This window comes from Prosopis cineraria, unplaced genomic scaffold (assembly GCF_029017545.1).
Source record: "Prosopis cineraria cultivar Desert tree isolate PC_DT_omini unplaced genomic scaffold, ASM2901754v1 PC331, whole genome shotgun sequence".
NCBI classification, from domain to species: domain Eukaryota; kingdom Viridiplantae; phylum Streptophyta; class Magnoliopsida; order Fabales; family Fabaceae; genus Prosopis; species Prosopis cineraria.
This window is the reverse complement of record NW_026555658.1, coordinates 5,301-30,585: the sequence shown is the minus strand read 5'-3', so window position 1 is coordinate 30,585 and position 25,285 is coordinate 5,301. Positions and strand designations below refer to the sequence as shown.

Below are 25,285 nucleotides of genomic sequence, written 5' to 3'. Positions count from 1 at the left end.
GAAAAAAAAGTCAAGTTATTTTTATCCAATCTAATCACCGTGAGTTTTCCACTTATTTTTTCAAACAAGATTTTTAGTTTAAGCTTTAAATATTGTGAATAGAAAAAAAAATCACTAAAGATGGCTTTATATTTATGTAATTTGACTTAATTCCAACTAGTCAATGCAATTCACAATGTACATTTAAAAACCAGTTGATATATAAAGTAATGTAATGATGATTTATCCATGATAACTACGTAACAATAATCAAATATAAAGCTTAAGAGTTATAAACATTCGCCAATTATTATATTATTTGAATTGGCCTTAACCCTTTTAAATCTCAGATTGGTGATTCACATTAATTTGACATTGGATTCCCTAAATTATTTTAGATGCATTTTATTTTTATTTTAAAGGACATAAGATTTATATATTTAGCTTTGTATGCTTAATATATATATTTTTATCCAATCAAATCAAGATATGTAATATTAATAACAAGAATTTTTATATATTAAATAATTTATAAAATATACACATGTCTTAATTTAATTAAAAATAAGTATATACTCATGTCTAATATGAGTTAACTTTCCATAAAACTGACAAAATTTGAAAATATTAAAAGAAAATTATAAAATGACCTTAATTTTTTTTTATAAAAGAAAAGTTTGGATGAGTTGTATTTCAGGAACTTACTAGAACTAATACATGTTTCAAGGCTCAAAGAATGCTTATAAAGTATGATATTTTTAATATCTAAAATTAAAACTAAACATTTAATAACTACTGATTTAATTTTTGTCAAAATTAATGAAACTATTAACCAATACTTCTATCAATTAAATAGTGTGCTATTCAATTTAATAACGCTAATCTTAATTAACTCTTTTTTAAAAAGAACGACAGAAGCACAAGTCTTCCAGAATGAAAGAATTAAAATTTGAATCCAAGACAATACAATGAATACATTCAATGTATTTGACGTTAATGTTTACCAAAGGGAAAGGCCGTTAACTGTTAGCCTCATCTGTTGTACCTCTTGTATTAGTCAAAGAACACCCAACCAAAATTAATTAATTAAATCATTTAATTAATTATTATAAGTAGGGACATTAATTATATCGCGGACATTAATTATATCGCAGACATTAAGAATATATGAATGCTGAGCACTACTTGTGAATATATTATCCCATCGCATATGGAACCAAAATCGATCACCAAATATAAACAAAAGTCAAACAAAAAGGAATTCAGTTTCCTTCATTGGCTTAACATTTGGCAAAATGAGAACAAACTGAATTATATACAACTCATTTCCTAAGTTTTGTTTCCTTTGTGATATGTTTGCATTATAATATTATTTTCTTCAATCAAAATTCTAATTCTGCCCCTTGATTTTTTTAAATTTTACCCCTTTGAAATTTCACCCTCTATCAACTTTCTTTGGGGGAGGGGTTTGTCCAATATATATTCAACCCTTCACAATATTGTACTGTTTGCGAAACAAAACATATCCAAAATGAAATTATTTGAATATAGCATGAAAATCTGAGTCAACTTATTTGGTTAAACCAATAAATTAATATACCTTAATTAATATAATAGAATGTTTTGTTTATAATCAATTTCATCATGGTTTGACTATAGTTTTTAATTGTTAACCCTTGAAAGTTTGAACTAATACCTTGATTAGTTTAATAACTAATTCGATTTTTAATACCTGCCCAAAAAGATTTGAATCGAATCAAGTTAGATCACATATATGTAAAATTTTTCTCACACCCACCTATTCTGGGGTTTGATCCCTCATCTTCCGTATCACAAGAGGTAAAGTTGATAATTTCTGCCTTTAATTTATCATGCGTGCGTAATTATATTACAAATGACTCAATCCACGTGTTGCTGGTGAGTAGGTAGAACCAAATTTTATTCTATTATACAAGTGTGTGTGTGTGTATGATATATAAACACAATCCTAGTTTCCCAAAAGCCAGGGTCATGAGAGCTTGAAAGTGTGCAACTTGTTTTCTTAGAAAACAAAATCGTTCTGCTTTCTTTGTAGTCTCAACCACTCTTCTTTCAACATTTAGATTATATATAGAATCAACCACTACCAGCCTGCACGTTTCTCTCTGAGTTGCAAAATCAGAACACATGACAAAGTCACACACAAGCTATTCAAGTCGTCCACCACCACCACCACCGTCTAAGCTAGGAATTGGAACGAGTTCGCACTTGATCTCAAAGTTCAAGCCAAAGATCAGGATAATCCACGTATATGCTCCAGAGATTATCAAAACTGATGTCGCAAATTTCAGAGAGCTTGTTCAGAGGCTCACTGGTAAACCAGAAGATGAAGGAGAGAAAGGTGGTAGGAGAAGAGCAAAGACAAGACGACCCCACCAACCAGATTAGATCAAATGGGTTCTCAAATCAAGCAGAGGATGATTATGGAAGAACAACAAGGAGAGTTATGAGTCTGCAAAATGGGTTAAGGATCAAGAAGAAGAAGAAAATGATGATCAAGGTCAGATGTGGGGAAGGTCAAGGTCAAATGGAAAACTCAGTGGTGTTTCCTTGAAGGTTTCTCAGAATTAGACTGTTTCATGGAAGAGCTTAGTACTATGCCTGTAATGTAATTAATCTGATTCCTTAATTTCTGCTTCTATCTCGTTATTTTTGTCCGCCTCTGTGGTTGTGTGTGGACTGTGCGTATATAGTCTCTGAGTATATATGGCCATATATTACCAATGTAATTTGATGCAGTGCAACAGTCTAGTGTGCGTGTAGACACACAGAAAAATCTAGAATCCTTGCTTTATTACTCTGTTGAATGTAGTTGACTTCATCTTGTTTGAAGGTTAACCTTCCCAGAAACCAGATCAGACCTCTACAACATTTGACATTCGAGCCATTATTATCTGTAGCAACTTAATTATCATAATAGAGATGCTGCTAATACAGTTGTTTATGGACATATGAAAACTTGCAAATTTTAATGGGAAGATGAAAATGGGAGAATTAATCTGTGAGTACTTTTGAAAAATAACCCAATATATGAAATGCCGTCCTTATCTGCAACCTGAAATTAATTTAGAAGGGAAGATAGAGTGCAATTTTATCAGTACAATTTACCAACAGAAAAAAAGAAACACATTAAGAGTCGTTTTGCACTCTTTTCTTGTCATATAATGAAATACTGAAGGGAGAAAGAGAAAGAGAGACAGAAGACAGGGAGAGAACAAAATTGTAACACAAGCTTGAAGCTTCATGAGGGATCCCTTTTAAGTAAACTACAAGTACAATGTACAAGGTGGGTAGCCATTATTATAGAAAAGATGTGAAGTTTTTAATCATTAACAATTATTTTCTCGCAGTTCACTCGTAAATTTAATTATTGCCAATTCACAAGTTTCACATCTTCAGAAAGTCACGTTGAGCTATTGAGGTGGAAGCTGCTCACAGTATTGCTTCAGCATGAACGTACTTTTTGCCAAATCAAGTGAACATGCGCTAAGCTAAGAGTTAAATCTTAATAACACTATGACTGCTGACTAATTAGCCACTGGGCTATATTAGCTTATAGCTGAATATCAGACACAAATCTGGTCTCATCAAGATGGATCCTTTCAGTGAATCGGATGCTTTAAAGGTTGAACCTCTCTTTAAGGTCTATGTGAAGTGTAAACTACTAGTTTCTATATTATCCTTCTGCATATACAAGGCAAAATTTTGTGTAGAATTTCAATTTCAGCCACGACTCGAATTTAGGGAATAAGGATTCTCCTGTTAATGTAGTAAGCACTCACTTTAGTAGTTGATCAAATAGTAATACAACTAAGAATAATAATTTTAAGAGTTATTTGACTAATTGCTTGATATAATTATAGATATAGATATTATAAATAGTCATATTCCTTGGATCACTCTTTTAAAGAGTGTATCAACACAAATAATTATTTTTTATTTTTTAACAAATGTGAACCGTGAGTTTAATTGATGATAGAGTACAATAATATTATGCAATTCATATTATCAATCCTGTCTAGTAAGATAAAGCTTGTTGTGATAATTAATGTCGACTTTATGTATTACAAAGTCTTAAAAATAAGCTACATTATTTATAACTTCTAAATAATGCACTTGTTAACAATTTTTTTACTATATATATCCATAGCTAAACCGTAAAAAGAAGTTGCAACGTGCTCTATCACCTGGAGAAATCCTTGAAACCTGGTCACACGTTTCTTGCGTCACTCCTTTTCTTTTTCTAGATGTATAAATGTATAAATAGTTATTTATTATTTTCTAACCAGTGTGGTCTTATTCTTGCTATAACATGCTGCAAATCATCTTATTCATTGAGAAGACTCAAATTAAAGAGGAAGTAACCTTGGTACAAATGCCTCCAATAAAGACCAGAGTTTCAATTGTATTTTACAACATTGAAGCTCTTCATAACATTTTAGTGTGAGATCATCAACCAGCTTCTGAACTAAACACCTATGACTATAGCACTGCCCATAAAATCTCGTGGGATAGCCATCAAGTTTGGGCAAGAGAACAAATTCAGGACCTTTTTCCTATATACAGTGAGAAAGACCACTAATGAGAAGCTTAGCCAATACTCTGGCTGAGGCTGCTTTTTCCCAGGGCTGCTCCATCTGCCTCCGTTCATCCCAACGCTTCAAATGTAACAATCTTTTTGTTGTAACACCTGAAGTCAGAAGCAGATAAACTATATCTCAGGAGTTCACGGCAGCAATCGTCAAAGAGATTGAATGCATGAGATGGATCATCAACGTATATATACAACCAGACCTTATCCACCAATATGTATCATGGGCCTATTTGCTGTCTTGGCTATGTCAAACATACCAGCATGTGAAGCTTTCTTCCTTTTCACCTACAAATGTCAAAACACAAGCACTGCTTAGAAGCATAACAGTACAAGATGCCTGTGATGGTTCAATATTCTGAGTTCGTCATATAACGGGAGAAAATTCAAGGAGTTCTTGGGTGTTTGTTTACAGGTTCTACAATACAAACACGCAGAGTGGATAAGACCTTCATATATGATGTGGAACTGTAAAAGAAAATGTCTAATTGTCATGCTTTTATCAGATAATTTGACATTGATAACAAACAATTGAAAACCATGCCTGAGTTTTGTCCCGTATCATTTTAACTAGTATATGTCCACAATTGAAGCAATCTATCCACAAAGAGAGTTAATGGAAAGATACCAAAGCAAAAGAAGAGACCTGCATAAGATTTTCATTGACCTAAATAGAAAAGCTTATGACTAGGTATCAGGGGAAGTGTTTTGAAAAACCTTGGAAAAGAAAGAGGTTTGTGTTTTTTATATCTGGGTTCATAAGAGGTTTGTGTTTTTTATATCTGGGTTATACAAGATTGGTATGAAGAAGCATCATAGCGTTAATAATTAAGCAAACATCAAACGGTTGATTAGATGGTGTTAAGTCCAATGAAGAGAGTTGGAGGAAGATAAAAAATCACTTAAAGAAGTTATTAAGCAAGACCTTTTGGCAAATGGCTCATCTAAGCTAGTTGTTGATAGAGCACAACGATGTAATGCAATCATGTAACCGACCTTATTTAGTGAGATAAAGCTTGGTTGTTGTTGTATATGATCTACATTCTTTACTCATAAAGCAATATGAAAAGATAAATTTGACATGAAGATTGTATGAATGATGAAAGTAAGAAAGCACTTTTGCATGAGCATCATACCAACAAAGTATATCGACTTAATGCAAATGGGAACATGAAGCTTTAATAAGGCTAACGGAATGCTCCTAAATCTAAGCATTGATAATTAAACAAGCATACCGCTGCCCCTATTATCTCTCTAAGCTCATGATCCTCTGCACCTTGTCGTAGAGGATCTCTTAAGCTAACCTGCAAGAGAATCAAAGCATATAAAAACATCTAACACATGTCCCTAATCAGAATTTATAGGCCGACAACGAACATGAAAGACAATACAGGATCAACTATTTAATCAAGATTCCCATTGTTTCTGTCGATTGTGTTCATACATAAAGCCAAGCAAAAATAAGCAGAATATAATAATAAAATAGTTTTAAAATATCAGTGTTGTGTGAAAAGTGAATGCTTACCGACTTCAAAGAAAGAAATACCCGTATGAGATGCAGGTAAGCTGAATCCCAAGGGTAAGAATAGACAGAGAGCAATACAGATGAGAAGAAACGTGGAAAAAGAACTTAGGTAGATTTTGGATGATTAAATCTAAAAAAGTCATCTGGCCAAAAACATCTAAAAAAAAAGTCATCATCCCTAAATGAAAACTTACAAAAAATGCCAGGGAATCATGGCCAGGAAAAGACAGGAGTATTGACTGAAGTCAACAAGATAAGTACAAACTGATCAAGTCAGCTGTGCAGTGCAACTAGTAGAATGGATTGTACAAGCAACCAGCATATAAAAATAGAAGACTCCATCATATAAACTATAATGAAATTGAGATGTCGACACTAAAGGCACCATAGGAATGAATTTTCCGATTCCAACAAACCCACTCTAGCTTTTGCACAGTATGCTCAAGACTAAATAATTTGCAAACAATTTACTACTTATACTGGTCGATTTGAAATTTATAGTTTTCTATGATTCCAGCACTGGGAACCCATCCTATGTAAGGATTCATAATTGAATCAGTAGTTCAATGTTCTGACTTAAAACTGTCTATCCTCTGTTTGATGCAAAGAGAAAAACTGCTAGAAATCTTATCCATCAGCAGCAGCAGACTGTCCTGAATCTGACATGCACCTCAATGCCCTAGAATGCTAAAGATATGCAACAGAATTAACCACAATTCATAGGCCTTTACTTTAATACTAATTCTGTAAATCCTGGCCCTTTGCCTGCTGTTCTTGAATGTGCTGTTCAAAAAGCCTACAAGTTTTTTTTCCACCACTTACAACTGCACCCTCCTTGATTAGCTGAATCACATTAATAATTCCGAAACTATCCAAAATCACAAACTCTACTCAAGTTGCCACCACCAAATGGCACAAAATTCAAGTGACAGACAGCGGACACAAGTAATCTTAACAGCTAGAAAAGGGCTTGCCTCTGAAGGACCAAATAAACAAACTTTCAAGTTGCCATCAGCTAATAATCTCAATCTATTGCAACCAGCACAAAAATGCTCAGTCATTGATGTGATGAATGACACTGTGCCCTGATGCCCATCTATTGTGAAATTCTTGGCTGTATCTGTTGGGTGATCCTGAAGTCTCTTTAAGCCTATAAATCGTTTCCCCTGTTTGATAATGACGGTCACAAACTATAAAATATCAGTAAGATAACTTCAAAACGCTACAAGTGAGATCATCAGTCAGAATTCTACCTTACCACTATATCCAACATTTCTGAGTAGGGCACAAGTTTCTTGACATTCCATACATTTCCATCAAAAGGCATGAACTCAATAAATCTAACATTAATTGGCTTTCCACGTGTCAACTCAACAAAATCACAAATTTCATCATCATTGAATCCACGCATTACAACACAGTTAACCTGAAACGTTAGGGAAGCATATTGAACAGTTAAAAATGCATCCCTGGTGACATTGAACTTATAGAAGTAATGAACCCTTGAACAAGAATCATCCTACACACAAAGCTACAAAATTTATTGAATGATTTAATAATTAGAAAAAACAGTAACTACATGAGGGTGGGAGGTGATCAAAGTGAATATCTTGATACACACACACACACACACACACGCGTGCGTGTGTGTGAATAAGACCAAAAGTTACCTTAACTGGATTATATCCGAGGTCTACCGCAGTATTGACTGAACTCATAACTTTTTCATGTCCTTTGCGTCTGGTCATAAACTCAAACTTTGCTGGTACCAAAGTGTCTAAACTGATGTTCACAGAAGTAAGCCCACATTCTTTCAGCTTAGGAAGTTTCCTTGCAAGGGCTATGCCATTAGTAGTCATGGCCAATGTCTTCAGTCCCTTCAAGCTTGACAAATCCCAACATATGTCTTCAATATCCTTTCTGACAGTTGGCTCCCCGCCAGTCAAACGAATTTTATTCACCCCAGAGCTTACAAAAAGATTCGCTAATCGCATTATCTCAGTCCTTGTTAGAAGCTTAGGGCTGGAAGTGAGCTCCACACCCTCTTCTGGCATACAGTACTGACACCGTAAATTGCAGCGCTCTGTTAATGATATCCTCAAATAAGTGTGCAACCTCCCAAATGAATCTACTAACATGTCAGAGTCAGGATTCTCTTTTGGCCGATCTTCAAAACATGTAGCAGAAGATGTGGCATACATTCTTGCTGCATGTTCCTTCACAATTCCCCTGAATAAGGCTTGACCATTACTATTTCTGGAGGCACAGAAAGATCCAATCTCACAATTTACCTGTTACAATTACATTAGTAGTGTTAGCTAGTCTTGTTTTATTCCAAAATCTAGCATCAACCACACCAAAGATCAACACAAAGAAGACAATCTAGGATGCTAAATCAATTCTCAAATGGAAAATGTGAATTATCAACGATAAAAGTGGAGGCCCTAAAAGTACTCAATCCATATATTCATTAAAACAAGTAACTAATATATATATATATATATTTACACGCACATATCACCAAAAACGTAATTAATATAGAGTGAACTAGCAACTCTGTTTTTTCATCTCCACAATTTCCCCCACATGAAAATGATCCAACACACACACACACACACACACGGACGCAGGCATGCACATACCCAGGCCCACACACACACACACACAAGAAGAAGAAGCTCTTCTGTCAACTTAAAATTGGATAAAAAAAATGATAATAATAACATTTTGAGGGGAAAGTTATAGAAATACCTCACCCAAGGGACACATGGTGCAGTTCAAGTCAATCCTATTCCTATTCCTATGGCTTAAACAGCCCCAACATAAAATTGGTTGGCATTCTTGATGATATCTCACCAATATCTCAAGAATTATGACTCCCTGTATCTCAATACTATCTAAAGGTTTTGGTTTACTGATTTTCTGTTGCAAATGAAAACTACTAAATTTTCTGAGTTTCTTCCAGCTGCTGTTGCACATTTAATAGCGATTATTCCCTTTATAGTTTCCGCAATTTTTCTTAGGATTCTTGTGCCAATCTTGCTGCCATGGACCCGACATATGTATTGGTCAAGCATGTTATCTTTGGAAGTGTGTAAGGTGTGATCCCGTTAAAATAATTAGAAGCAACCAAAAAAACATTTTAAAAAACTGGAGTCACTGGGTTGCATTGGATAAGCGGATGGCATGTTCTTGATCGACCCAGGGAACAGCGTATTTTGACTGCAATTTAGCAGAATTTGACATGGACACTTCGTAAAAGTTTATTGTCCATATGATCCAAGAGATCCATGCATTAAATAAAGATATAGTATGACAATTTAGATAGCAGAATAAATTAGACAATATCCAAAACAAAACCAATAGTTAGAAAGCGCGCCTACCAGTAAGAAATTTGATTGTTTGAGCCCAATACGCCAGTCATTGAGCTTAGATAAGCAGCGCCTCATCCTGGTTTCAGTGATGATGGCAATCACAGAAACAAGACTATGAGGAAAGCGAAAAGAAAAATGAAAAGCAAAGTTTCTTTTTAAGAGAAAAAAGATGCATCACCTGACGATATGATATAGACTGAAAATTGCCTATCTGGAACAGATAGAAGGGCGAGAGGAGAGATGGGGAAGCGAGAATCGTAAGGACCTCTGGGTTTTGGGGACTCTTGAACATGTCGGAGAGCCAAAGTCCAAAACACATTTACATTTATAGAGTCGGATACGCTGGATATGGTCAATTGCAAGATAAAAAGGTCTGCCAGCACCTCAGCTGGGCAGTGAAACTCGGAGCCGTGAGAATGCCGCCGGCCTGTAATTTTAAATAAATTATTATTATTATTTCCTTTTCTGTTGGGTACAAAAGTATTAAACAAATCCGCTCCTTAATCCCGTTTTAATGTTTAATTGTTTCCCTTATCGGCAAGTAAGTTTAATTAATGTTTATTAAATTAATTCATGTTAAAAAAACGTGCTGTCAAGCACGAAAATGACACTTCATAGCAAATAAGAAAAATTGGGTTAAAACCAATTTTCACCTGTTCTCATTGATTTTGAGTTTTGACCAACTCAGTTTTTGGCCGGTTTCTAGTTCGACTCACCGAGTTAATCTTTCCGGACTGATTCTGCCAACTTCTTTGGTTCAAACCTATACCTTGGAAGACAAATGAAATTAAATGAAAATCTTGCTGCACTAATATTGATCATTTCTGGACTTGAATGGGTTATGTCCCCCTATGAAGTTGTGTTTTCCTGGTCTCACTGTACCTACCCCGAATTCAATCAGAATTCGGAAGGCTTCCTTCCATCTGTACTGTCACCTGTCTATTTTTTCATGCATCACTAATTACGTATCATTAATCGAAATTCTATATTATCAAAAACATTATTTTAAGATTTCTATGTTACTTGAGTTATAAAATATGAAAGATTAGTGAGAAATTTTAAACAATGCAATCTAATGTCACAGTACTTCTCCGTGGAAGAGTTGACCACTCTTTAAGATTTAGATTAAAAGGCTGTGCTTGTCACTTGTAATTTAGAAAAAGACGCACAAGAGTTGACTCTATTTAAACTTAGATTACACAAGACAGTGCACGTTACTATGTTCTTTTCCTTTTACTTTTTTATTATTTACAGAAAATCTTTTATTGAAGATAATCTATTCAAGACACAATTACGTTGGGTGCTAAACGTATCTTTCAACAAAAATTCAAATATAAATTCAGCACTAATTTATATTTGAATTTAGCACTAAACCTATCAAACTTATCTGGCTGTTTCCCCCCCCCCCCCCCTACCGAGCCCCATTTGTTCGCCTGCCCATTTTTCATGCATCACTAATTTCACGTGTCATGCTTTTCTGTTACGTCAATTCAGGTTGATCCTTGCATATCATCTGCTGCTGCATGGTTTAGCCAATCACGCTTGTATATTCTTTCGACTGTTCTCTGCACCTCGCAATGAATAGGAAAACTGACAATTAAGACTTAAAGTAAAAATTAAAAACCACCCATTTAAACTCAAGAGTTTGAATTTAAAAAAATAATATTTAAAAAAAATAAACTTTCAAACTTGACCCTAATAGGTTTTAAAAAAAACGAGCTCAGGCTCAGGCGACCCTTTAAGGCTTATTTTTGTTTTTCCCTTGAAAATTAAAATATTTTTAATTTTTAAATTAAATTTAAACTTTAAAATATATGTTTATACTTTAAAATTAAAATTTTTATTATTTATTTTAAATTTGTAAACATTATAATTTATATTCTTAAAAAATAAATAAAATATTAAAGTTAAAAATTTTAATTTGAAAAAATTTTAAAAAATAAAAAAATAATAATAATGTCTTACGAGCCTAACCCTGAGTCTTTTGTATAAGAGTTAGGCTTTAAAAAATGAAATATTTTAAGAAAATTAGATTTAAGAACTTGAGCCCTTAAGGGCCGAGTCTATCTATTTTCCAACATAGGAACCCATCAAAATATTTGAAAGAATTACAGCTAACCCCCTCAAAAAAAAATTAATTACAAATAAAGACTAATGTGAAATAGATTGTTGTTAAAATGAGAACATGACTTTTTTTTTAAATGGAACTTGTTTTTAGTCCTTATATGTAATTAATTATTTTGAGAGGGTTGAATGTAATTCTCCCAAGATATTAATTATATTTTATTAATTGGTTTGTGTTAGGAATGATGAACAACCGCCTGTAAAATGGGGTGAGAGAAGAGACATGCAAAAGCACTGAAAGGACAACATATTTCAATTCAAAACTTTAAGGCTCAAGTTTATGGATCCTTTATTTTTATTATATATTAATTATTAAGCTCAACTTTATTCAATATATTTTGAAAATCAAACGTGTGCACAATAACGGACTTATGTGTCTCGAGCAAAACCAACTTTGATACCACTTATTAGGAATGAGGAGTGACTGCCTAGGAATGGGAGAACAGGAAAGACAGGCAACAATAATGGAATAACACCCCATTTTAGCTCAAAATCTTAAGTCTTAAGTTTATAGGTCATTTCTCTTTATTTTATATTAGTTATTAAACCTAATTTTATTTGATATAGAACTTTCCATATTGACTTATGTCCACTCACACTTGAATAACCTAAGAGTTTGAGATTCACAATGGGCTTTTGTAAATTTCCAGCTAACGCTATAAAAATTATTGCATATCTCTTGTTAATTTTTCAAACAATAACAAAAAATCACAAATGATTGATTGCAATGCACAATGGGTTCTTGTAGATTCTCAGTTGGCGTTACAATTAACACTACGTGGATTTTATAAATTTTTCAAGCGATTTATTTATATATTTATGATAAAAAATACAAATAATTGACTCGTAATTTACAATTGACGTTCATAAATTTTCAATTAACATTATAAATAATTTCAAGTGTATTTCTTAATTTTTTAAGTGATTTATTTATATATTAAAAATAAAAAATTGAGATTCATACTTGATTCTTATAAATTTTCAACTGATATTATAAATAATCTCAATATTTATTATTAATATCTTAATATTCAAGGTTTATAATTGTCATTAAAATCCTTATGGAGTCTTTAATTGTCATTTTCCCCCAAGGAGTATATGCTATTGGTCACATGTCAATAAGTTGTTTAGAAACGTGGAACCGCTTGCCCACAAAACAAACAAAAGAAGAGGAAGAGGAAGTTTGTATTAATGATAAGTATCATATCACAGTTGTTTATTTGAAACTGTTTCGGGTGGCAGGCTGAGATGGGCAAGCAGCGAATTAAAGAGTATATTTGGGAGAATCAGGCCGGTTTGATTTAAGTTTTGAAAAACTGTTTTTTATTTTTAAAAACAATATAATTTTTAAAAAAATTCATTTGAATAAGTGTCTTGAATTTAGTTTTGTTTTCAAAGCTGCTCTCATTTGGTTTTTTTTAAAATGAAAGTATCTTAAATTTATTTTTATTCTATTCTTTTTGTTTTTAAAACAATTGATTATTAAAAAAACATAGTTACCTCACTTAATTTTTGTCATAAACTATCATTGTTAACTGCTTGCAATCATTATTATCAGAAAATTTTTAATTCTAAATATGTTTTAAAATTAACATAACTAAACAAATGTTTATTTTGTTTTGTTTTGGAAGTAATTTTTAAAACTGTAGTATAAATCAGTTTTTAAAAACGAAAAATATAAATAGAAGCCAAACAAGCTCCCAGTTTGCTAAACGGTGTTTTTTTTTTTTTTGGCTAATCCCATCTAGTTTACAAGTTGTTGTAGTTAATATTCTTTTTTCCCCTCACTTCTATGTATTATATTCACCTTCACCTCTATTTATAATCAATCCCAAACCTGAATAAATGAGAAGAGTTGTGTCAACAACTAATATAAAATTTCATCGAATCTTAAATAAATATGGATAATAGATGTTTGTTGAACTAGATCTCATGATTAATAATATTTTAAAAGACTTAGTTGCTAATATAATATAATAGTGTTGTACAATTCATGTAACTAACTTCATTTAGTGAGATAAAATTTATTGTTGTTATATCATCCAAGAAGGATCCAAGCACTTTATAGTGGCGGGTTAAAGTTATTTTTTCCATTTTTAACAAGTAAAAACCAAGCAATTTTAACTTTTTTTTTTCTTTTTCTTCTGTTTTTGGTATCATGGGGGAGGGCGAGCACCTGACCCCCCCCCCCCCTAAATTTGTCTCTATATTATGTTCATGTTCTCGTGTTTTTTGTTGTTGTTGGAATTCTTGTTTCATGTTGTTTTACCCAAAAATGTTTCATGGTTTTTGTTTAGTTTTACGGCCCAACTTTTGGGCCTTTTTAATCTGGGCTGTATTAATCAATTTTTTTTTTATCTGACGATTATTTGAATAAGCTCCCTATCACAAGTTTTGAATCCATGTTAGTAGAGCAATTTATGTCTAGTGTTGAATTTATGCTACAAATATAATTATTTTTAATAAGAAAATATTTATGAATAATAATAAAAAGTTACCCATCATAAAAACGAAATGGAAAATAAGTAATTCATGCATAACTCAACGGAACTGCATCTCCACTCCCTCTCTTTTCGTCTGGTAATCTATCAATTATTTATGTTGATATTGATGAACATAAAAATATAATTTTCACGCGCATACCCAGTTAGATAAGATTGGAATTTGAAAACAAAGTCCTCAAGGATCCTAAAAAAATGGTTTATATATTAGAATTTGAAGTGACGTGACAGCATCAATATGTTAATATAAATATCTTTAACATAATAAAAAAAATATTGAGAGGGTTAATTTTTTATTCACGTATCTATATAACATCTCACAATTCATAATATTATTTTGGCAACAAAAATTCGAGTCTGCCTTATTGACAAAAAAAAAAAAACCATCAATGCGTTGGATTTTATATCGCCCTTATCTTAATTCAATTATTCTTATTTATATTTTCTTTTTTTCTTTATTTTTTAAAATTATATCAATAAGAATTTAAAATTTTTCGTCCAAAATTTCAAGTAAAAAGGTATACAATTACTATTTACATCATAGAAAATCTAATTATCATCATCATCCATCATTAATATATATATTTTGAGAGATCAATTTTCACACACACATATAGTGTTAATAAATATAGAATAATACAAAATACAAAAAAACTCTAATATTAAAATAACTTAGTCACTAACAAGAGTTGATATAGTTATTAAGAATTTGATTTATAATTTATAAGTTGCTATATTGATATGAATATTTTATTAATAAATAATTTATAAATAATTTTGTAAATATTCTTCCAAGCATGCCTTATTTTCAGTGAATGTATCCACTCGCTTAAAGTTCATTGCATAAAAAAAAAGAAAATAATAGTTAAGTCCTAAAATATTAAGTTATACGAGTTAGGTTTCCGATAAATTTTTTAAAAAAATAAATTAAAAATATTAATATGAATTATTATAAATTCAACAATTTTAATTGTAAATAAGTATTTAAATATTAAATATAATTTTTTAATTATAATAAAAAATTTTATTAATAATTATTTGAATTGATATTTATTATTTATTTTTTAAAAAAATTTTATTAAAAATTTAACTACCATTAATTGATTTCTTTAAGACTTATTCCTTTTATTAAAAAATGTAAGTCATTGTTAATTTTTTAAAATATAATTATTATATTTTTTTAAAATATCTTTATTAATGAATGATTTTATATTTATTGTAAAGTGTTTAATAAAAGTAAATATAAAAAAATAAGATTAATTTAAAAATAAATAATTATTTTATTAAAAAAAAAATTAATTAAAATATTTTATATTTTTAATCGAGGGAGTAACTGTTATTGCCCTAAAGAAACATAACGAGTCACGCGCACAGTACTACGAGCTTGCTTCTACAATCAAGCTCACCAAATACTGCGCGTCTCCATCGCCTTAATTCGGTGAATATATCAGATAGAGAAAGTAATCAGATCTTCCGTCGTTCAAATCATTAAACTCAAATCTGACCGTTCCTCTCAATTCGCAGGCATCAATCTGCCTGTCCATTTATCTCTCTTCTCTATTATCCTCCCCCTGTTTCCAAAATCCCAGACATCTTTTATTGTGCCACCCGAATTCATGGCTCATACACTTGAAAGAATTCATTATCTAGAAACCAGGCCGTCATGTTTTCGGAGTTTGTTTCTCTGATTTTCTATCCGTGACGTTTGGCAATCAAGTTCCAAACTTCCTTGCGATTTTTTTAACTCTGAGATCCATTTACTCGACCCATGAACGGCCAGCCTCAGATCTTGCAGAACCGCCAAATCTATCCCGTCTGGCTTCCCCTTCCGCCGTCGTTCCCCCGGACAACACCGCTCCGCTCTCTCAGCGGCCGGTAATATTTAAAGCCCAGGCGGAGACACCCAATCCTCCGGGTCGGGCCATTTCCAGGCCCAATCCCGATAAGAGGAACGAACTTCGTAGGGTCGACCCGCTCGGGGCTCCACCGGGTCAGGGATACAAACCCGCCAACCATGGTGACTTGCAATTTCAGAATCGATTGAAAGGTCGAAGATTTTATCCCAAGAAGAAGTTCAATTCTCGATTCGCTCCCTTTGCTCCCAGGAACACCACTTCGTTTCTGATTCGCGCCAAGAAATCCGGAGGTATTGCGTCTCTGGTCTCGCCATGTCCTGTCACGCCGGCGATTCTCACGACGCCGGTGTTCTCACCGGCGAGGGAGGATTTGATGGACATGGCGAAGCAAGAGTGGGGCGTCAACGGGTACGGCTCGATGAAGGGTCTGATCCGACTTCGTTCTGGGTCACCTAAAGGCAATGAGGATTTTCCCGATAACAACAGCGGCGGCGCGTCTAGTGACAGCGACGTGGAAGAAGAGCGCGTGGAAGTTGAGAGGAAACTGGACCATGACGTAAGAAGATTCGAAATGATATACCCAAATTCCACTGGCGGCGACGATCAGACCAGTGTACTAGAGAACAGGGTCGACGAACAGGACGGCCATATTTCTCAGCTGGAAGAAGAGAATTTGACGCTGAAAGAGAAGCTATTTCTGATGGAGAGGGAGTTGAGTGAACTGAGAAGGAGGGTCGAGTGCTTGGAGACTAACGGTGGGATGGCGCCGGAGAATGTTGCGGAGACCATAAATGACGTCGCCGACCACGAGGGTTCGGAGAAGAGCGTAGGAAACGGTAATGATGAGGACGATGGTGTTAGAAACTGAATTACGAATCCTAACAGAGAACTTGCATGTAATGTACCTGTAAATACCTGTATTACTGTATATGTATTTGTAGGATGGTAGATGCAGTGACAGTGAATATATCACGTTAGTTTCTTTTGGGAATGGAATGAAGAAGGATTTGGAAACTGGACATGACAATCAGAGAATTTGCAGGTCACTCGGATTATCTTCTTCCTCGTGCTTTCCTGCTAATATTCCTCTGGTTACGATTAGTTACTTATCTAGGATAATGTATGAATTGTATCTGCTATTACGTATGTATAAAAGGAAAGCTGTTTTGTAAACATTGATATCATACTCTTGGTGACGTTGATCTAATCGTTAGTCTGGATAATGATGATGATGATTCATCTAATTATTGACTTTATCTCTGAGCTTCTCCATATATCATCTTCAGGCTGGCACAGGCACTAAAGTGAGACAAATTTTTTCTCCCTCCTGGCCTCCTCCTTCAAAGTTAAAATTGGATTTTAATTAATTTATTATAAGTTAGTTAATTAATGATATTTAAAATTCTATATTATTTTCATGCTTACCTATAAACATTATTAATTATATCCTTTAATTAAGGACATTTAAAAAAATTATTAATTACATATTGAAAAACTCAAAATACTTTATATTTTTAAATATAATATTTAAAAGGGTTGATAAATATTCTAAATCTAAACTATTGTGTAAATAGCATCCTAAATTCTGAACCTTTGAAATGTATAAAAATTTTCTTTAACTTTTAAATTTCAGGCACTTAAAACCTCACTATTAAGTTGAACAAAAGACCATTACTTTTATAATTATAGGGCTTAATTGTACATTAAAGTGACACTTATCTTGACCTTTAAAAATAATGATCATATTTTCTAACTTAATTATGAGATTTTAGGTGCTTGAAATTTATAAGTTAAAAGGAATTTTTACACATTTTAAAAGTTCAATGTTCATAATGTTATTCACATAATAGTTTAGAGTTTATGATGCTCATTAATCCTACTTAAAAAAAACATGTATTTTAATATTAAATGGACACACTTTAAGATGTCAAATGAACAAGGTCTCCATAACGAAGATAATAATTAACTAACACTATGTATTGGACTTCTTCAAGACCAATTTCCTCCAACAATAAATGTTTTTGACAGGCTCCCCCAATAATAAATATGAAGACATGTTTAATTTGATCATTAAAAAAAAAATATGAAGACATGTTGAGATGATGATTTTCATAGACCAACGCATGTGTCGAAGTTCATATCTGACTAACCCCAACCATTTTAAGATCCTCATTTCGTCCAATAAGAATGTAATATATGCTTTTAGTGAGGAATGTTGTTACTCTCCTTGAAATTCTAATGGTTCATGTTTCTAATATATTCTAATTACTTCCTAAATATTCCAGGATAAGCATCCAAATCACCGAGGGAGCTTGTACTTTTCTCATAAGAAAAGTTTCCAGGGAGCTTATGCATTTCTTTTCCAATATCAGATGACATTTCAAGGTGAATTTGGCATAGCATACAATTTAATAAAACATGTTATTTATAACTTGTAAAGAACAAGCAATACCTAATATGTTATTTGTAGAATGTATTGATTAAGTGGGATGAAAAAGTTGACAGATGGAAGTGAGAAAAATTGAAGATCAGATTTGTTTGATGTATAAGACGTAAGCCTGTTTTAAGCTCAATATTAAAGCTTTATTAATAGTGGAATAATACTGCACAAAGCACATCGAGGAAAAGTTCAGAAATTCCAACGATACCTCGTCAAAAGTTGAAAACTAGGAACTTAATGTTACAAAAAAAGTTAGTGTTTTTTTTTCCCTAATCATTGCCAATTTGTTCACTTTGATTTTATTTATTTTTATTTTTTGTTTCCTAAAATCAATACGTTTCATTTCGTATATCAATTATTTCTTGTTTGTAATAACACATAACATACATGTTAGATCTTCGAATATTTACAATAACAATGTCGAATTGAAATGCCCTTATTAAAACGTGTTTTTTTCATTTTAAAAAGCATTTTTAGTGGGCGTGCCACACAACTTACAAAAAAAAAAAAAGAATTAGTACAACAACAAACTAAGCTAGACCAAAATACATATAAATTATTTTTAGCAACATTTAGGTTTATGGATTTGAATTTAAATTTTAAATATTAAATTTAAAACATGTATTTAAATGTAGTTATTTGGATAGGATAAAAAGTTTTAAAAATAAAGGATAGAAGAGTTAAAATTCGAAATAAAAATAAAAAATAAAAAATAATAAATTTATTTCTATTTTTTAATTAATAAGAGATAGAGTAAAAAATGAGAGACGATGTGAAAATAACAGAGATATCAATAATAATAAAAGAATGAAAATTATAAAAAATCATAATAAAATATAAATTTAAATTTAGATAAACTCTAAACCCAAAAAACTTTGGTATATTTAAATGTAGGAACCAAATTCTCTTATATTCAAATCCAAACACTGAAACTTAAATCCATCACCGCGTTGGTTATAAAAAAAAATCACCGCCAAGGGTTAACCGGAACGAAAATCTGGTTTTAATATTAAACAATGAGTTTTCTTCTCTCTTCTTTTTGTTTTTTGTTTTTGTTTTTTTGGTTTTTGTTTTTTGGTTTTTTAAATCTGTCTGCTCACTTTAATTAATCCCGTAAATTTACATGCTTGCTTGATATCCAATCTGTGTTGTGAATGGGAAAAGCCGAAAAATCCCAATTATTTCCTCCATAACATTTCCCCACTCGCCGCTTCAGATGCATAGAACTTGGACCGAATTGTTGTCACCAAGGATTTTCCTCATCTCTCCGGCCAATTTGCATATCTCAACTTTAGAGGTAGAAGAAGCACCCCATGGATCAACCCGCTGACAAGGCAGATGCGAATGGTAAATCTTGCTTCTCTCCGTTCAATTGAAATTTTCACTTTGTTAGGTTTCAATTCAATTAGATCTTCTTTGCGCGACCATCTTTCATTCCGAAATACATAACCAGTATTTTATTTTCGCTGAAGAAATTTTGGGTATATTTCTCTGGAACCGTTATTTAAGAGAAATTCTTGAAAAACAAATGTGATGTGAATTGTGGGTAAAGATGCTTACACACACATAGATACACACATTTTATTTTATTTGCCGTAATGTTTGTCCTGCATGCCCGGTATCATGATTTGCCTTCTATTAGTTTGTAGCAGTTCCTTGATACGGTTGAGGTGCAGTCCCTGATGAGATAGACCTGGTTAAAGAACTAAAGATAAAATGGAGCTTGATTTGAACGAGGAGCCCTTGGACCAAACCCCTACTTCAGTGATTGGATTTGATTCTATATTGGATGAGCTAGAATCTACCCATGACCATATAGAGGAGCGCATTAGGCAACTTGAAGCAGTAACGTTGAGAGCTAGGCAGCGTCAGAGGTGGCGACGGGGTCATGATTCAGTTCAAATAAATAACATTGTCGCAGATATGATGATGGTGCCTAGTGCTCAGGATGAACACAGGATGCCCCAAGAATATGGTGGGATTGCGGTCCAAGAGCAAACAGTTGTGTTAGCAGAGTTGACCAGAACTAATGCTCAAAATGAAGGTAGATTGGCTAGTGAAGAGGCTGGTGCAGTCCAAGAAAGAACGGTCAACAATAGGAAAACAGGCAAGAGGAACAGTTCCCATTTAGTAGCTCAAGCATTGGGCATGGATCCATATATAGATGAGACAGTGAGCACCACTGGGAATTTTTTTGATTGTAATATCTGTCTGGACATGGCAAGGGATCCTATTTTGACCTGCTGCGGTCATTTATTCTGCTGGCCATGCTTCTATCAGGTGTCGTTTGACTATTCAAATGTAAGGGAATGCCCTGTTTGTAAGGGAGAAGTCGCTGAAACAGGCATTATTCCAATATATGGAAGTAAAAACAACTCTAGCAACCATGAGTTGGAATTGAAAGAAAGTGGCTTCACTGTCCCTCCTCGGCCCCAGGCACGTAGGATTGAGAGTCTCAGACAGCAGCTTATAAGCAGGGGAGCATCTTCTTCTACAATCCAGGAGCTTAGGCGGTTTATTGGTGCAGCTGCAACTGATAGAACTCGTTTTTCAGTCAATCAACCTCACCATTCCCAGCCTCAAGCATTGCATGGCATGGAGACCAGAGTCAGGCAGCCTAATCGTTCACGTCTCCTTTCAAGGTTGTTAGTGGAAGGAGCTGCTTCATTTTCATCCCTTTCATCAGCATTAAATTCTGCAATGGATTCTGCTGAAAGATTAGTTGGAGACCTTGAAGCATATATTCATCCGCAGCAACCTCAACCCATAGGAAGCTCTAGAGAGCTGCTTCATCCTCTTCCTCATAATAGAGATTCACCTTCTAGCATTGCTGCTACAAACCAATCTGGGAGACTTATTCCAGATGTTGCTGCAAGCAATTCCGCTGCAAATGCTTCTCTTTCTCCTTTACATATGAATAATGATGCAACTGCTGTAATAGATTCAGGTATACAGACAACAGATAGCAGTGTACAGATTAGTTCAACAGAGCCTTCCTCATCTTCTAGCAGAACTGTTGTGACAGGACTTCCAGACCTTTACAATAGGGTTTCAAATGGGCGCAGAAGGAGAAGGTTAAGAAGATGATCTTTTCTGCGAGGACATACATGCGCCTCATGGACTGAAGGTTCCTAGTTTTTATACCTCAATATGTTTGATTCCTTTTCAGTTTCTATGTTTAAAGCAAATATATTTTCTAGTTTGTTTATCGTAAACAATCACTTTGATCAACTTCTAGGTTATGGCCATTATCTGGTTTACATATAAAAAGGTCTTTTACTGGTTTCGAGGACCACTTGAACTAACATGCTTTCAAAAATTGAATTTCTTACATGGAGGTTCTGGTCCTAGGTTTGAAGGGTCATGTATAGTTTAATTATAATCTTTAATAAAATTATCAAAGTGGCAAACAATATCCTCTCTTGTCCAATTTTAATTACAGATGGGGGATCTCTATCTTTCCGTAAGTTTCTTATGTTTGAGATTTTTTTCCCCACATTTTACCTGCATTATTATTGATTCATTCTTAATTAATAACCCATAAGGATCCCTTTGATCTGTTTCCCTACACTGTAGATCGATCATTTTCCTGTGAATATGACCAGAATATATAGATTCAAGCCTTCAGACAGCCTTTCATCAGAAGAAATTTTGGATTAACTTTGGGTCTGGAAAGGGCCTGTGACATCCTAACCTGTACAAATAGGATTGTTCGTTTTTAGCTGTTTGATAGAAAGTGAATTGCCTGCTGTGTGAACTTGAAGATGAGCTATTATTCACATCTAGCCTGCTGTTATCATTTTAGTATGTGGTGAAGTAGAAGTTTGAACTTCAAACTTCTTAACTACTACTAAAGACCACTGTTGTTTCTCTCTAGGTTATCCAGTGGTTAGAAAAATAGAATCGGTCTTCTCCTATCAGCATGTCTCATGTCCACAATGTGTTGTGTTTTCCTCCTGTCAAATCAAATTGACGGACATGCTTACATTCAGTGTATTTGAGGCCATGTTGGTGTGCCCCCAAACGTGGTAGGCAGAGAAGTAGCCAGGGCTGCTTCTTTGCAAACCTAGGTTTAGGGGCGTTTACGCAGACCTCAATAATTTAACTTAATGAGGTTTCAACACTCACAAAGCTACCTGCAGAATTGCGAAAGTATACCATCCCAGATCTTCGATCCTGAAGGCTTGTCTTGCATCACTTGGTATCCATCATAATCCTCTATGGCTTTCACAACTTTAACTGCCACACCATGTGGACCTGCAAAATCAGCCCCCACACACCTCCCATTTTTAGCTGCAGCCCCACCTAAGCCACTTTCAGCTCTTACGATCAACTCTTTTGTGGTGAAAGTGCACACAGCTTTAGCGTGCGACCAAAAATTAAAGAAATAGTGATGTAGCTGGCGGAGGAGGAAGAGAGTGAGAGAGAAGTTCGGTCAGCGTGGCGCGATGCATGTGAAGAAACTGATTTTAATGTAAATTTCGACTTTCAAGGCTATGGAAACGCCTTGATCACCTCACTTGAACCCTTGGATCAATCTGCTTTTGGATTTTCTCCACATATCATAATTAGGTATGGGGTTTGATACATTTTTTTTCTATCTTTCGCTGTATGAACCCTGTACATTTATTCTGTGAATGTAGAGGAGGATTCGAGCCAAATTAATCTTGGGCTAAAAAACATGGTCGCACATGGACAGAGACATGCTGACAAGAGAGATCTGTTAATGAGATAAACTCGAGAAATAATAGCATGGTAGTAGAGTAATGACCATTACTAGCATTTACATATTAAGCGTTTTTATTTTCTGTGGAAGTTTATTTCGATACATGCATGTAGTTAATTGTCATTATCACAATCTTCCAAAAATGCATAAATTAAGTTTATACAAACATCTCTCAAGGGAGAAATCTTGATGTAAAGATGCAAGCCTTCTTGGTGAGAAGTTGCAGCACAAGACATCCCTATGATCCCTGAATTGATGATGCCTTTGGGGCTGATATAATTGGACTCCATTATAGGGATATCTTTAGATGGTTTAAGCTAGTAATGAATGAACATGTTAATGATAAATTTTATTGGGAAATAATATTTGACGTGATTATTTGTATTTATTTATGATTAAATCTATTTATCTTTCAGTGTTTTTTAATTTCTTGCGAAATCGGATTTCTGCAACCATGCATGGATAGCTGAGATAGTTGCTTGCTGTCCCCAGTCTTTGCAAGCTTACAGCGGATTGAGCCAAGTTTTAGAGGGGTTAAAATTTGACAAAAGTGATGTAACTAGGCATCAGCGAGATTATTTAAATAACTTGATATGGTTATTTTAGTCTGTCATATGATTTTTCTTTTCCTTTTACCACTATGTAGGCTAATTATCATTTGAATTTTTAGCGGTTATGATCATAACAAATATTTAGATGCATTAAGTTCAACCAAATTGTATGATCAACTTTTTCTTGAAGAAGATTGTATGACTAACTTCTTTATTGGTTTTTTGGGTTGAACTGTATGACTAACTTTACGAAGTAATTAATCCTGGCCTGGATATGACCCAATGGACCGAGATAGATGGCTTATGATTTTCAATATTCTCGTTTAAACAGTAATGTTTTGATTGCTTTTTGAATATGCTTTAGGATTTTGTTCAAATTAGTTAGCGTAGCTTCTTGTTTATACATCTATATCGCATATTGAATATTGATGATGATGATTTTATCCACTTGCAACGAGCTAGGTGTATATCTTTGGTATTTGCTCCCAAGTTATTCAATAAAAATAAGCTGTGAAAATTTAGGGAAAGAATTTATAGTTTGGCATTTAAGTTTAAAGAATATGGTGCAAGCTTTCCTTCACTTTTGTTCATATCTTGGTTGACACCCATTTACATTGCAATCAGAAGGGAGTGCATTTCAATTTTTAGTTTAATTTTAGCAAAATCGATACTATAATGACTTTTTTTCTTGGTTAAAAGAATCATGTATTAAAATTGTTTGCATTAATTGTTCCTCGTTCCTTGTTCGAATTGAGAGATGGAGCTCCCAAAGTTCTCCCTCTGTCTTGTTTTAGTTTCCTATTTTCTCGCTGTCATCAATACAGCCTCTGTTTTGTTTTGTTTTTTAATTTTACAGAAAAAAATGTGAATATAAGTAGAGATTAAAAGCATAAATGAATCAAATAATTAGGTTTGTCTGCAATATAAATTGAATAATGATGATGATGATGCATCTTACAGAGAAAGAACGTGCTCATACGCACATGATTTTATGTTTCCCTCCATTTTCTTTCTTTCCTTTTTTTTTTAATGTTTTGTTTTTGTTTTTGGTTACTCTTCTCTGCATCTTTTTTCATTTTCCTTCCTATAAAAATGTAAACTTTTCTGTCATGTTAAAGTTTAAATATATCAAAATATAAACTTTTCTTTAGATGAGCGTAAAGCCGACTTGTAAGCTTATCAAGCCTATCTGTTTATAAATTTATATTATATTTATATAATAAATATATATAAGCCAATGTTATTAAAATCAAATGGGGCATCAAACGAGGAAAGACTGTTTTAAAGGGAGTCATGCCAGCAGCACTATGACATGATGTGTTATATCAATATTCAGCCCATGACAATCATTTAGCTAATTGAGGGGGCTTTCCATTTTCATAGCAATGCAAGTAAGACTACAAGCTCATGTTTAATACTTCAATTTGACTATCGGATTCTAGATGGTAAGGTGAACTAGGGCAGAGTTGAGTGTCGACCTGTTTGAATATTCTTTGCAAAAATTGACTTATAAAAAACCGATCTCAGTCTAAAACTATAATTTTAGGATATCCATGTAGCTTCACAACCTCAATTATGA

The 25,285-nt window shown here is 33.4% G+C and overlaps 3 protein-coding genes across 5 annotated transcripts; 2 read left to right on the top strand and 1 right to left on the bottom strand.

Annotated features, from left to right (window-relative positions):
- Positions 1 to 4,345: 4,345 nt before the first annotated feature.
- On the bottom strand, positions 4,346 to 9,844 carry LOC129296438 (GTP 3',8-cyclase, mitochondrial-like). Of its 2 annotated transcripts, none has more exons than XM_054935040.1 (8): positions 9,687 to 9,844; positions 9,518 to 9,584; positions 7,805 to 8,425; positions 7,393 to 7,560; positions 7,109 to 7,300; positions 5,845 to 5,913; positions 4,813 to 4,897; positions 4,346 to 4,708 (listed from the first exon to the last, which is right to left on the bottom strand). In XM_054935040.1, the coding sequence occupies exons 2-7, from the start codon at positions 9,581 to 9,583 to the stop codon at positions 4,814 to 4,816; spliced, it is 1,200 nt and encodes a 399-aa protein (XP_054791015.1). In that variant the 5' UTR covers position 9,584; positions 9,687 to 9,844; the 3' UTR covers positions 4,346 to 4,708; position 4,813. The 2 variants fall into 2 exon arrangements, with proteins under 2 accessions (XP_054791015.1, XP_054791016.1); XM_054935041.1 differs by having other exon boundaries at positions 7,811 to 8,425.
- Positions 9,845 to 15,795: 5,951 nt separating this feature from the next.
- Positions 15,796 to 17,084, top strand: LOC129296437 (uncharacterized). Its single transcript, XM_054935039.1, has one exon. The coding sequence runs from the start codon at positions 16,363 to 16,365 to the stop codon at positions 16,855 to 16,857; it is 495 nt and encodes a 164-aa protein (XP_054791014.1). The 5' UTR covers positions 15,796 to 16,362; the 3' UTR covers positions 16,858 to 17,084.
- A 2,459-nt stretch (positions 17,085 to 19,543) lies between these two features.
- LOC129296436 (uncharacterized) lies at positions 19,544 to 24,020 on the top strand. Of its 2 annotated transcripts, none has more exons than XM_054935038.1 (3): positions 19,544 to 19,776; positions 20,082 to 21,556; positions 23,572 to 24,020. In XM_054935038.1, the coding sequence occupies exon 2, from the start codon at positions 20,146 to 20,148 to the stop codon at positions 21,514 to 21,516; it is 1,371 nt and encodes a 456-aa protein (XP_054791013.1). In that variant the 5' UTR covers positions 19,544 to 19,776; positions 20,082 to 20,145; the 3' UTR covers positions 21,517 to 21,556; positions 23,572 to 24,020. The 2 variants fall into 2 exon arrangements, with proteins under 2 accessions (XP_054791013.1, XP_054791012.1); XM_054935037.1 differs by having other exon boundaries at positions 19,545 to 19,776; positions 20,072 to 21,556.
- The last annotated feature ends 1,265 nt before the right edge of the window (positions 24,021 to 25,285 follow it).

Bases quoted from the DNA above. Each gene is read 5' to 3' on its own strand.
- LOC129296437 (XM_054935039.1), top strand. From the start codon at position 16,363: ATGGACATGGCGAAGCAAGAGTGGGGCGTCAACGGGTACGGCTCGATG.
- LOC129296438 (XM_054935040.1), bottom strand. From the start codon at position 9,583: ATGAGGCGCTGCTTATCTAAGCTCAATGACTGGCGTATTGGGCTCAAA. The intron at 7,561-7,804 runs GTAACTTTTGGT...CTAACGTTTCAG, and splicing joins TCGGATATAATCCAGTTAAG to GTTAACTGTGTTGTAATGCG. The intron at 5,914-7,108 runs GCAAGCCCTTTT...ATTCTCTTGCAG, and splicing joins GTTTATTTGGTCCTTCAGAG to GTTAGCTTAAGAGATCCTCT.
- LOC129296436 (XM_054935038.1), top strand. From the start codon at position 20,146: ATGGAGCTTGATTTGAACGAGGAGCCCTTGGACCAAACCCCTACTTCA.